This window comes from Pseudopodoces humilis, chromosome 20 (assembly GCF_049639895.1).
Source record: "Pseudopodoces humilis isolate 2021_Gansu_Grassland_sample_001 chromosome 20, ASM4963989v1, whole genome shotgun sequence".
NCBI lineage: Eukaryota > Metazoa > Chordata > Aves > Passeriformes > Paridae > Pseudopodoces > Pseudopodoces humilis.
The window spans coordinates 11279517-11290882 of NC_142219.1; the positions used below are offsets into that span (position 1 = coordinate 11279517).

At 44.8% G+C, this 11366-nt stretch overlaps 2 protein-coding genes across 8 annotated transcripts; one reads left to right on the forward strand and one right to left on the reverse strand.

Moving 5' to 3' along the window:
* Positions 1-347: 347 nt before the first annotated feature.
* On the reverse strand, positions 348-7181 carry GUCD1 (guanylyl cyclase domain containing 1). Of its 3 annotated transcripts, XM_088065263.1 has the most exons (8): positions 7077-7093; positions 5534-5618; positions 4816-4932; positions 3913-4078; positions 3558-3644; positions 3096-3187; positions 1258-1499; positions 348-792 (listed from the first exon to the last, which is right to left on the reverse strand). In XM_088065263.1, the coding sequence occupies exons 4-8, from the start codon at positions 3982-3984 to the stop codon at positions 701-703; spliced, it is 585 nt and encodes a 194-aa protein (XP_087921389.1). In that variant the 5' UTR covers positions 3985-4078; positions 4816-4932; positions 5534-5618; positions 7077-7093; the 3' UTR covers positions 348-700. The 3 variants fall into 3 exon arrangements, with proteins under 3 accessions (XP_087921389.1, XP_087921387.1, XP_087921388.1); XM_088065261.1 differs by lacking the exon at positions 4816-4932 and having other exon boundaries at positions 7077-7181; XM_088065262.1 differs by lacking the exons at positions 3558-3644; positions 4816-4932 and having other exon boundaries at positions 7077-7181.
* On the forward strand, positions 5565-10905 carry SNRPD3 (small nuclear ribonucleoprotein D3 polypeptide). 5 transcript variants are annotated; one of them, XM_014253825.2, is made up of 5 exons: positions 5565-5762; positions 6639-6875; positions 7958-8107; positions 8715-8907; positions 9765-10905. In XM_014253825.2, exons 3-5 carry the CDS (start codon positions 7982-7984, stop codon positions 9824-9826), a joined length of 381 nt encoding a protein of 126 aa, XP_014109300.1. In that variant the 5' UTR covers positions 5565-5762; positions 6639-6875; positions 7958-7981; the 3' UTR covers positions 9827-10905. The 5 variants fall into 5 exon arrangements, with proteins under 5 accessions (XP_014109300.1, XP_014109299.1, XP_087921390.1 ...); XM_014253824.2 differs by lacking the exons at positions 5565-5762; positions 6639-6875 and adding an exon at positions 7345-7477; XM_088065264.1 differs by lacking the exons at positions 5565-5762; positions 6639-6875 and adding an exon at positions 7477-7598.
* The last annotated feature ends 461 nt before the right edge of the window (positions 10906-11366 follow it).

Sequence of the window (11366 nt, forward strand, 5' to 3'; positions counted from 1 at the left end):
GAACAGTCATCCAAGAGGATTTAGCCAAAAGAGATTGAGTTTTTAGTGCAAGGGAGCAATTCCAATATTGCAGTTGCATAAATGCTAAATCTCTGTGAATTTGGTACATGGGAAGTTTCCTACATCGCAGACTATACTGATGAGCCAGCAGGCATATTTTATTATTTAAAAGTATTTTAAGTTAATATTTTTTCCATTTATAATACTCTGCTGAACTTCAAATCCATAGATTTTGGATGAAGAGCAGCCTTTGATGCTTTGACAGAGATAGAAACAAATATTTTCTATTTTTTTTTGTTTGTTTACCTAAACCTATGCAAATATTACCAGGTGTTAAAGTTCATAAATTTGGTGCTTTTTTCTTATGTGTTTAATTTGAAAATAAGCTGAAAGTGAACAGGCTCTGGGCCTATATTTTAGAACTGCTGTCAAATGTGCAATGTTGAAAATTATGGAAAAAAAAAACCCCACCAAAAAAACCAGAGACAGACATTGCAAAATCAGATACATCATCAGAAAAAAAGAAAAAAAAAAAGGTAAAGACAGCATTGAACTACAGTCCTGTCAATGTCTATAAAGCCTCCCTTGTTGAAGGTCCCACTGCAGTTCAGGAGTGAGGTGTGTGCAGGGGAGTCCTGAGACGAGCAGCCAGCTGCCGTGCAAGCTGTGCAGGAAGGAGCAGGAGTGTGCCCTGTGGATGTCAGCTGTCTGTGTAGATGAACAGAATATCTTCATCAGTGCCATAACTTGTCCTGGCTTCCTCGAAGTTACTGATGCTGGTGCAGCATGTTCCTGGGAAGGAGGAACAAAATGTTACAAAAAATTCAGGAGTTGCCAGTGAAAGGTTCTTACACTGGATGTAACAGCATCCACAAACCAAACTAGTACAGAGACTACACCCAGCAGCTTAGGCTACAATTCACTTGGGTAGATTTTTTCACCTTAAAGAGCCCACTGAAGTAATGCTGCAAATAGATACCAAAATGGCCCTTCTGTTATATTCTGCACATTGACATTTCAGCATCTCTCACTAACCCATCTGAAAGTCAAACAAGCCATTTGCTGGAATGCCTATCTGAATGCTTCAACTAAATCACACCACAAAATGCAGCAGTGATGTGATTAATGGCAAAACCCCTTCTGACAAATTGGGTAGTGATGCTTGAAATGCCTGTGCACTGAGGGGAGGTCCAGCTGTGTCAGACTCATTAGCAATGCACTGGCTGCGAATCCATCCAAAAGGGACAGGCTACTCACGGTCAGCATAGGCAGGGTTGTTGTAGTAGATACTCCCTGAGGCTTTGTTGTAGCCACATAACACAATGAAATGGCCCTGGTAGTCAGGGCTCCTGCAGAAACACTTCTGTCCAATGGGAAGGAAGCAGCAGTATTTGACAGGACTTGAGCAAAGATCACACAGTAGCAGGACCGCGTTCACAAGGACAATGGCTACATGACCCTGGGACAGGTGGTTTTGGATGTCTTGAACGGTTACTGTGCTGCAAGGAAAGGAACAGACACGCTTATTGAAAGAGGCAGGTGTAAAGGAAATGTGTGATGGTGGACAGTCCAGCTGGCATTTCTATAGATAGATTATATTCTAGAGACTCACATTTCTATAGATACACTTCCATATCACAGGTACAGCTCTTTGTTGTTACACCCTGCAGGCTTTTCTATGGACAAAGCCTGACAGAACCTGTAGCATTCAAGGCCTTTTCATTTCACTGCTGTTACTGAAGTGCAGAGCAACAGCTCTAGGTTCTGCAGTAACACATTCTGAGATGACACCAGATGCCCCAGAGAAGAGAATTAAAGGAGCTGGCAACTCACTTAGTAACTTGAGGGACTTCTGTTGTAGGAAAATTTGAAGTGTTCTCTCTTGCTGTTTGAAAAGCTTATCTCTGAAACACCAAATCTTTATCAACTGAGTGGTTAAATATTGTGTAACCGCTAACCAAATTAAGATGTGCCCAAATTTGCCTGTGTCACACAGGCTGTGTTTCTCCCAGCCCAAGTTTTGAATGGCCTGATACTCTTGAGGCTTTATTTCCACAGAGAGTAAGTATCCACCAAACACCACCTATAACCTCATCTGTTAAAAGCTGTCCTTCACTGAGGCAGATGGCATGTTCCATATGCATGAGAAACTCATCACTTGGACCTGTTCCAGATGTCTGTGCTGTGTGCACACAGACACCTGACTGAACTCATGTGCTTTTTATTTAATCTTTCCCAGTGTCACTTCCCCACTCTGATGCCCCAGCCTCAGAACTGCACAGGCAAATATGCCCTCTGTCCCTGCCTTGATCAAGGCCACAGTCTTAAGAATGTAAAAGCAAGAGGGACTGAGTGTCCCTTTTGTCCTGTCACAGCTGTAGTTAAAGTGTCTCCACACATATTCGAAAGGGCACTTGATTCTGCTAAATATAAGTTACACTTCAGCATTCAAATGCTATATGGCTGCCCCATATCCTCTCTTCTTGGCTTACCCCATATCATTTACCCCACTTTGACAACAGGGATCCAAACCCAGCTTCCCTATAAAAAGGGACACAGCTCAAGTTGGATGCTTAGTCATTCCCCAATAGAATTTCACTGCTGATTATGAAAATTCTGTAGTTTTTCCATTTTTGGGTTTGCAGTTCTTTCATGGAGTCCCCTTGGCAAAAGTTCCTATGCTAACTTGTACTTTGCATGTTTGTCTGGGAACAGAGATCCATGTTTGCACAGCTTTGGGAACAATGAGTTCTGTACCCATACAGCATTCTCTTTAATTCCGACAATGGCCAATTACAGTGCTGTAGGCACTCCCTACTGCCTAAGTGTAATGGATAACCAAATTCAAAACACAGTCAGCTGTTAGCAGCATTTTCCTATCACTTATTGTGCATCATGGCTAATTTTTCTTCAAACTTCATTATTAGCTCTTGATGTACACTGGTTTTTTTGAGACAGAAAAAGTAGAAAGACACTAGTTGGCAAAAAAAAGGCTTAGGGCTTGATTTTGTTCTGTTTCAGCAGTTTAGCTTGGTGCCTCCAAGAAAAGCAGGGGCCCACAGAATCTCCAAAGAGAAAGAAAAGAGTAAGCTTACCATTTCTCCACCAGCACCTTGCAGTCTTTGGCTTGTGCAAAGAGCTGATTCACTCGATTCTCTTCTGTGTCAAAGTGCTTCCTGTAAAATGACTGGGGAAATAACAGAAGTTCTGAACTGGAATGGTGTTTACCTTGGGTAATCCACCACTTAGTCTGCTAGCAAGGGCCAGCATAATTTGGAGATCTGGCTATGGGATAAAAGATCTCTCCCTTAGTTCACTGGAAACAGGACAATTTGCTCTGAATCACAAATTAAATGGCTCCTGGTCAGTTACTGCTGCGGTTTCTATCCAGCGGCTGTTCAGCTGCCTACATGAGAGAAGCCCATCTGGTTTCCCAGGGGAAACTGGGCAGGAGCTTGCAATAAAGTCACGGCTGCTACAGGCCCTCCTTGGCCCCTTGTGGGCAGTCCTGGAGAGGCCAAGCTCTCAGTGGATGGGAGGCTGAGTTCCCCTCTCACCTCTAGAGGTGGATCTTCCAGGTCAAGGCTGAGGCACGGTGGTGGGGAAAGTGTGGAAGCTAAACACTGCTGCTGGCCAGGCTGTACCTGTTCTGTAGATAAATACAGGGCTTCAGTCTCCAAGGCTGTCAAATAGGTTGGAACCTTTCATGAACACTACATGCAAACTTTTTAAAAATTCAAAAGATGGAATCAATATGTGGGATCATACTGCCTTTGGAACAGACTTGTGCCAATTTTGGCAGTAGGTCGAATTAACCGTGGCTGACTGTCAGTAACACAGCAGAGTTTCTGTAGCATGATACTTGAGGCTTTTAAAGCTGCCTGCTCTCCCCCTGTGGGTGAGAATACTGACCTGATTTTTGTAGCCCTTGTCCACTCCGAGTGTCTGGGTGCAAAATTTATGCCTAACTCCGAAGTGCCGCATTAGGTAGGCCAGGTCAATAGTCCAGATACTCTTTGTTAACTGGAGTTCCTGGATGGCTTTCTGAAATTCATCATTGTCCAAATGATTCAGGTACCTATGGTATAGGAAAGGTAGGGGAAGGGAAGCACAGATCTTAGGAGAAGGAAAATGTGTGCTGTAGCCCAAGCCTCTCTACATCACAGCACATAAAAACTGAAACAGTGGGCTTGGCTAAGAAATAACCAAAACAAAAAAACCAAACCAACCCACAAAGAAAACAGAAATTTAAGGGAAGGGAGTAGGGAATGTTTAACTGGATTTATTGCTGACTTTTTAAAATTGGAAATGTGTGGTTCCTTGACTATTTTAGAGTGCTACAAGTGTACAGGTGCTGTACCAGAGGCAAGCTGGTATAGAACTCTGTCCTGAAGGGTTTACAGTGTAATGTACAAGTGTATTAGAGCCAACACAGAAAGAAGAGTCAAAGACTAAAACTTCCTTCACACAATAGATGGATTTTAAAAGGAGGAGCCATAAAGGAATTCAGTAAATATTCAAAGGAAGCTTGTCTTAGGCACTGATGACATAAAAGGAAGAAAGAGGGAGATGAAGTCAGGAGGAAGCTTGGGACAGGTTGCAAAGGGGTGGGGTGAGGTAGTTACAGGGAGTTCTGAAAGTAAGAAAACAAATGGAATGATGAAAAATAAACAGGGACTGGAATTGAGGATGTAGGGCAAACAAGGTCAGATCAGCAGGGTGAGAAGATTAATCTTGGAAGCTGAGTTTTGGGCAGACTGGAGTGGCAAACAGGTAAAGGGAATAGAGGTTACAGTAGTCAAGATGGGAAATTACCAGCACACGGACTAACGTCTTGGCAGAAGGGATGGAGAGAAATGAAAATCTTCTGCTTCATATCTACTAAGTGGACATCTAAATAGGTATTTCTCCTGCACCTAAGCTCATGTTCCTCTGTGGAAGGAAAGAGGAGTTCAGCAGGACAGCTACTAGTTCAAAAAAAGGTAAAACCAAAAATAAACAAAAAACAACAACAAAAAAACACCCCAAAGGGCAACACTATTTTGAAGCTGAAACTACTCCTGGAACACAAACACTCATCCCACAGGTTGGGGCTCAGCAGGACAGAGGTAGTACAGCACACACTCATAAACTGGGATACACCTACCCATCACTTGAATACACAGAAAGGAATCAGGTGAGTCACAGCTAACTATCAGTTCTGAATTGCAACAAAAGGAAAGAGGCAACACTTTCTATCAGCTTATGCATACCAGCCTGCAAAGTTCATAGAGCTGATTAGGTATTCTGCATCTATCTAATTAGTCAATTATTCAAAAGGGTCCAAAGTTCACTGCAGTTTATATTTTCCCTTGCTCCTGCTGGAGAGCTGGGCCAGGCCCAAGCAGCAGTCGCTGTCCAAGGGTATCTCAAAAACTGTTACTCTCCTAAGACTGAACTCATGGCTGCTTCAACACACCTCTTCTCCCTGGGATTTGCTTCCTGCTACCCCTCCCCATGGAATGGGATTTCCCACTCTAAGAGAGCCACTTACTGAAGCACCATCCTGGAGCAGGCCAGCCCGCAGTCCCAGTGGTACAGCTGCTGAATCACTGGCACTTTCAGCTGGATGCAGTCAACTGTGTGAGCAGAACACAATGTCAAACCACACAGGAATGGTTTTCCATGCCATTAAAAAGTCACCCTGCCCTCAGCACTACAGCCATGGAAACTTAGGAATGTGGTATTGGCAGGTGGATTTTTTTTCTTTCTTAGGGGAACAGGTAAGCATCTGGTTTAATCTCATACTCCTTTATTGTTCCATACCTAAGGGGCTTTCCATTCCCTTTTCCCTTGGAAGTTACTTTTTTTATCATTGGAAGTTTTTTTTTGGTTGTTGTTTTTTGTTTGTGTTTTTTCTGTTGCGATGATGTACCAACCACCCCTTAACTGAAGCTCCTGGATGACAGCAGGTAAGACACAAGTATTCATCTTTTCTCTTGTAGTCTAACTGTACTTCTGTGCTACAAGAGGAGTTAAACCAAACTGGGAAAAAACATACCAAGATCTCTGGGCAGGAATCTCTTAGAAGCCCCACAGATTTAAGCCTTTTCTGTAGAAGTGTTTTGGTTTTTTTCTCACAGATGATTAATAGAATTTAAACAAAACTCACAACTTAAAACTCACAAGTGGCACCAGTTGTCCTTTTGTATTAATTCAATCAAAACCTCAATTGAGAGGGCAAATTAATAATCTCTGCCAAAAAGTCCCAAAATACAAGCTCCATCCTCTGCCTCAGTTTTTTATTTTTATTATGTTGGCAATGTAGTGGTTTCAGTTTCAGGAGCACCCTCAGCACTAGCAGGATTTGAAGAGCTGTGCCTGTCATTGCTACTTCAGCACTGACCAAACTGAGTTAACCACAAAGGGCTTTTCTCAGTAACCTTTGATCTAGAAAAGGCATTTGAAAAGTTTTGTTACAAGGTCCTCAACATTTTATGATGGGAATAAAAATAAATTTGACATCACGATGACTCATTTAATTTTGGTGTATTATTTATAGAACTTTTCAGATAATGTTATATTTTTCCTAGTTGTGCCCCTGTTTAATCTATTTTTTTTCTTGGCATGGTATGAATCTGTCCCCTTTTTGTAAACAGCCCGGGCCTCGACCAAGTCCCACAATAGCCAAGAGGTACATGTTTTCTACGTGAAAGCTTCAGAGAGCAAGTTTTCTTGGCCGTCCAGCTTCCAGTCACCTGTTTCCCAACACACCTAGAGCTCTTCAGCGACGGCTGTCCCGATCCCAGCCCGCCCCTGCCGTGCCTGTAAATCACCCTGCGAACCGCTCTGCACTCTGCCAGCTCCCCGCGGCCGCGACCTTACCGCCGGAGCCGGTAATTCCACATCGCTGCTGTGGGCGAAACCCGCAGCACCGCGGCTCGCCAGGCCCGGGAGGCCGCCGGCAGCTCCGGCGGGGCCCGCAGGAGCCGCCCGCTCCCCGCCGGGCACCCTCCCCGGCCCGTTCCGCCTCCCCGCCGCCCCCCTGCCCGCAGAGGCCCCGCCGGCCCGAGCGGGGCCCGGCGGGCCGCACTGACCTGGCGGCGGCTCGCCGGCCTCCCGGGGGCTCTTCATGGCTGCGGCTCCCGCCGCCCGTTCACTGCCGGCCCCGCCGAGCCGGCGGCGCGGCCCCGGGGCCCGGCGCTGGCTCCTCCCGGAGGCGGGGGCTGAGGGGGGCCGGGCCCCGGGGCGCTTGCCCCGCGCCGTGGCGGCGGGGAGAGCGGTGGGGCGAGCGGGCGGGCAGGGGCATGACACGGCGGGCAGGGGGCGCGCAGCCCTGCCCCGGGCACGGGGCACCGCGGGGCTGCCGGGCTGGCCCCGGGCGGCAGCGGACGGGACGAGGCCGCGCCGCCCCCAGCGCCGCGTTCCGGTTCCGGCGCGCGGAGCAGGGCGGGAGGCGGCGGAGGCCATTAGCGGAGAGCGCGGGCAGCGCCGGGTGGTGAGTGCCGGCCTCGGGCCGCGTCCCCTGCGGTGCCTGCTCGTTCCCCGGGCGCTCTGCAGCTCCCTGAGTGGTGCCGCATCCCCCGAGGGGCCGGAGGGGACCGGGTCAGGGCGGCGAGGTGCGGGAGGGCTGGGGTGGCCCCGGCCCCCTCACGAAGGGCCCGGTGCTTGGCGCTGCGGCCCTGAGCGCGGCCGTGCTGCCCGCGGGGCCCTACCGCTGTGGGATGTACCTGGGGCTCGACTGTTCTGTTACGTGGTCCTTAAAAGTGAATTTCCTAGAAGAGACCTGGAAAGACTAGCTGTTGATGTTTAAAGTCTCCCCGTGGGCACGTCTCTAGAGAAGCGTTATTGATGCTTAGTCAAATCGCGTTTGTTGTGTTTAAATGTGAGGAAAATGGAAGGGATGATGGATTATATAGCTGGAGTTTATTTTACACCTTCCTTTGTAATAAAAGTTTTTGCTTTCCTCGTGCCTCAGGTGTAGAGCCACAGCACTGCAGCCATGTCGATTGGAGTGCCCATCAAGGTCCTGCATGAGGCTGAGGGCCACATCGTGACCTGTGAGACCAATACAGGAGAAGTTTATCGAGGCAAACTTATCGAAGCTGAAGACAACATGAATTGTCAGGTATCTCTTGCTTCACAAGGATGGAGGGAAGGTTGGCTGATCTGAGCCTGGGAAGGCTGAAAATTTGACTAAAAGACTTGCTTTTAGTTGTGGGATAAAGAAAATTGTGCTGCTGCTTTTTATCATGGTGAAGTGGATTCAGCATTACAGAATGCTCCGAAGAGACCAGAGCTTATTTCCAGTTTCAGAGTAAGATTGGGCATCCCTGTCAGTAGGATCAGAGATTTTAAGAGTCTGTCTTGCGAACACTCCAGTGGTTTTCTGGAGTTCTTTTTTTAAAGCCACAGAGTATAAGAATAAAAAGCCCTTGATTTAAGAAACTGAAGCTTATTTAATGCACATTACTTCAGTCATTCTAAGAGGGCCTGATTTTGACTTCAGACAAGTGATCACTGAAATCAGTATGCTTTCCTAATAGTACTGGAACACCTTTACTAAAACTGTTTGCATACAAGAAAACAAAAATAATGATGCTGATAAAGCTAATTTGTAAACTGTGGAGAAAACAGAAGTCCCAGGCACCAGGCATGGGGTGTGTTTAAATGGTCATAATGCCTCGTGTCACAGCTGAGACCTGTCTGAGCACTGACTGATTTTTACCTTCCAGATGTCCAACATAACAGTGACATACAGAGATGGACGGGTGGCACAGCTCGAGCAGGTGTACATCAGGGGCAGCAAAATACGGTTTCTCATCTTACCAGATATGTTGAAGAATGCTCCTATGCTAAAGAGCATGAAGAATAAAAACCAAGGTTCTGGAGCTGGGCGAGGGAAAGCAGCTATTCTCAAAGCTCAAGGTATGTACAACTTGTTCATGGTGTCTCCCCCTATTTTTCTTTAGAACTGTAAAACTCATCTCTATCACTGAGGAGATTAAGCAGTAAGAAGTGAAAAGATTACTGGTTCATACAGTGTTTTTCTGTATGTTTTATCTTATAGTCAGAGTCAAGACTCAAATTGTCCCAATTACCTGAATTGTAATATGTATGAATATGAATGTGTAATGTTGATGCTACAGTAATTTAGAGTTAGTGAGTAGTCTTGTTAAACAGAGCCTTTCTGTTAAACTTAAGAGTTCTGTTTTCCTGCAGTTGTGGCCACCAGCTGTTTGGAATACTTAGGGAAGGATTCAGGTGTTCTTGTTAAGTTTTTGTAGGAAAAGAGCTTTAGTTATAAAGTATTTAAGCTCCTGGGAAGCTATAATTATTAGCTTTTCTGTAGTTCACTCTCATCTCTGCCTTTCTCAGGGGATCAGTCTAGTTATTAGGTAGCTGAGTAACAATCTTGTGCCACGAAGTCCCTGGTTAACTTCAGTGTGCAGTAATGTTTATGTGGAGGAGTAACTTACTGAGTAGTGCTGCAAAACCTCGCAAGAGTGTGGGGTTTCAAATCTCTTGGGTGACACAGATTTGTGTGTCAGACAGAACATGAGATGTATGAATATTTACTGCAGTTGTTCTGAGGAGCCAGACTGTGGGAGCATTAGGTTCTAGTTCTTCTCACAGAAAACTTCTTGTTCTCACATCACTTCCTGAGCATTTCCTTGCTTCTGAGCAAGAGACCTTGAGTGTTGTTGATGTTTTGCTTGTCGGTTGTTGAGATAAATATGCAGGTATGTCAAATTCATGTCATCCCTGATGTTTTCTTTCTTCAGTGGCTGCAAGAGGAAGAGGCCGTGGTATGGGCCGTGGCAACATCTTCCAGAAGCGAAGATAATTTTGGTCTTGGCTGAGTTGCTTTTTTTATTAGGGGTGTTAACTTGACTACATGTGCATTGGTATCAGTTTTGTTTAATAAATGTTTCTGACAAAAACTTGTCTGCTCTTACCTGACAGGACAGTTCTTGGACAAATACACTGTAGGTTGATTTCAAACTCAAGCCAGCTTTGGAAAATAGTGGACTTTATTACATCTAGTTTTGACCACTCTGTGTGATGCATTGGTTTTTAAAGATCATTAGGTTTCCTTTTTTTTGTTTAGTCCTGCTGTCATTTATTCTCTAAAGAATTAGAAGGCATTCTTAATGAAGAATTTTAAGTCATACATTATAAAGTCTTATTAACAGCTGCATTTATGGAAAATACAGCAAAACAGAGGCAGCTTCCTGAGAAGCAGAGCACTGTGTTCTTTTGCTTTATATGGACCTACAGTAAACCTTCATCTTCAGATCTGTATATTGAACTTGTATACTTGCATTTATTATTTTCTTTTTGGATATAGAGAGAATTTTTCATTAGGAACATACAACTTTGATAGCCTGAATCTATATTTGCAGGGAAAAAAATCTATTCTCACTTTCCTAGCAGTTCTTCCCTGTGTCTGGGAAAAGAGAACATAAAATAGGCATTTTACAGGATAAATTTGAAATGCTTTGTGGATTTGAAAGGCAGTGCAGGTCTATGAGGAAAACCTTATAAATAGTTACCCATTAAACACAACTCAATACAAATTCTGATGTTTTGAACAAAACTCATGTATCAACTTCAGCTTTTGATCTTATTATCTTATTAGTTGTGAACAGGTCAGCTGATCTGCAGGAAGCCAAATGTAGCTTCAGTTTATTTTGCTTGAAGTGTAGCTTGGGTGTTTTGACTTACTGAAATGGTTGAAATGTTTCAATGTAACCCTTCTGTACCTAATCTCCTACTTGCATAGTCTGTACACACAAAAAAGAGCTGCTCTTGCTTTTCTGCTCGGATGCTGTGAAGACTCCCTTGTGTGCAGACAGGAAAGTTGAACTAATGTATTAACTTGTTCAATTGTGTGTAAATAAAGCTGTATTTGGTCTCACATCACTAGGGGAAAAACCTGCTGCATGTTCTTCTGGCTAGTAGTGATCTTAAATATTTGCAATGGAAACCTCCTTAGAATGTGTTTAAGGGATACTTGAGCTTAACTATAAAAGCATTGTAGTGCCATCTTATGCTTCTCCTGAGGAACGTGTCCAAAAAATGGCAGTCCTCACAAACTGGGACCATTTCCACTGATGGTGACTGGTTCACCTCTTATAAAGTCCTCGTTTCTTCTTGAGCAATGCCAAGCTGCTTGCTTTTCCCTCAGGAGCAGTGGATGTGGCATTCAGCAGCACTGAGGGTGGGGGAGAACCACGCATTTCAGAGAGAAACAGTAACCTCATCAAGAGGTTTGATGGAACAAACTCTGTATCTGCTTTAAGAAGTTTGAAGTAACATCTCTAAGGCATATCAGCTTTGAAGAAGATACTGGATTTTGCATTAAAAAAAAGCTTTGCACTATG

Coding starts and splice junctions, on each gene's coding strand:
- SNRPD3 (XM_014253825.2), top strand. CDS start 7,982: ATGTCGATTGGAGTGCCCATCAAGGTCCTGCATGAGGCTGAGGGCCAC. Junction 8,108..8,714: donor AAGACAACATGAATTGTCAG/GTATCTCTTGCT, acceptor TTTACCTTCCAG/ATGTCCAACATAACAGTGAC. Junction 8,908..9,764: donor AGCTATTCTCAAAGCTCAAG/GTATGTACAACT, acceptor TTCTTTCTTCAG/TGGCTGCAAGAGGAAGAGGC.
- GUCD1 (XM_088065261.1), bottom strand. CDS start 7,113: ATGAAGAGCCCCCGGGAGGCCGGCGAGCCGCCGCCAG. Junction 3,645..3,912: donor ACAAGGGCTACAAAAATCAG/GTCAGTATTCTC, acceptor TCTACAGAACAG/GTACAGCCTGGCCAGCAGCA. Junction 3,188..3,557: donor TGGAAGATCCACCTCTAGAG/GTGAGAGGGGAA, acceptor TTATTTCCCCAG/TCATTTTACAGGAAGCACTT.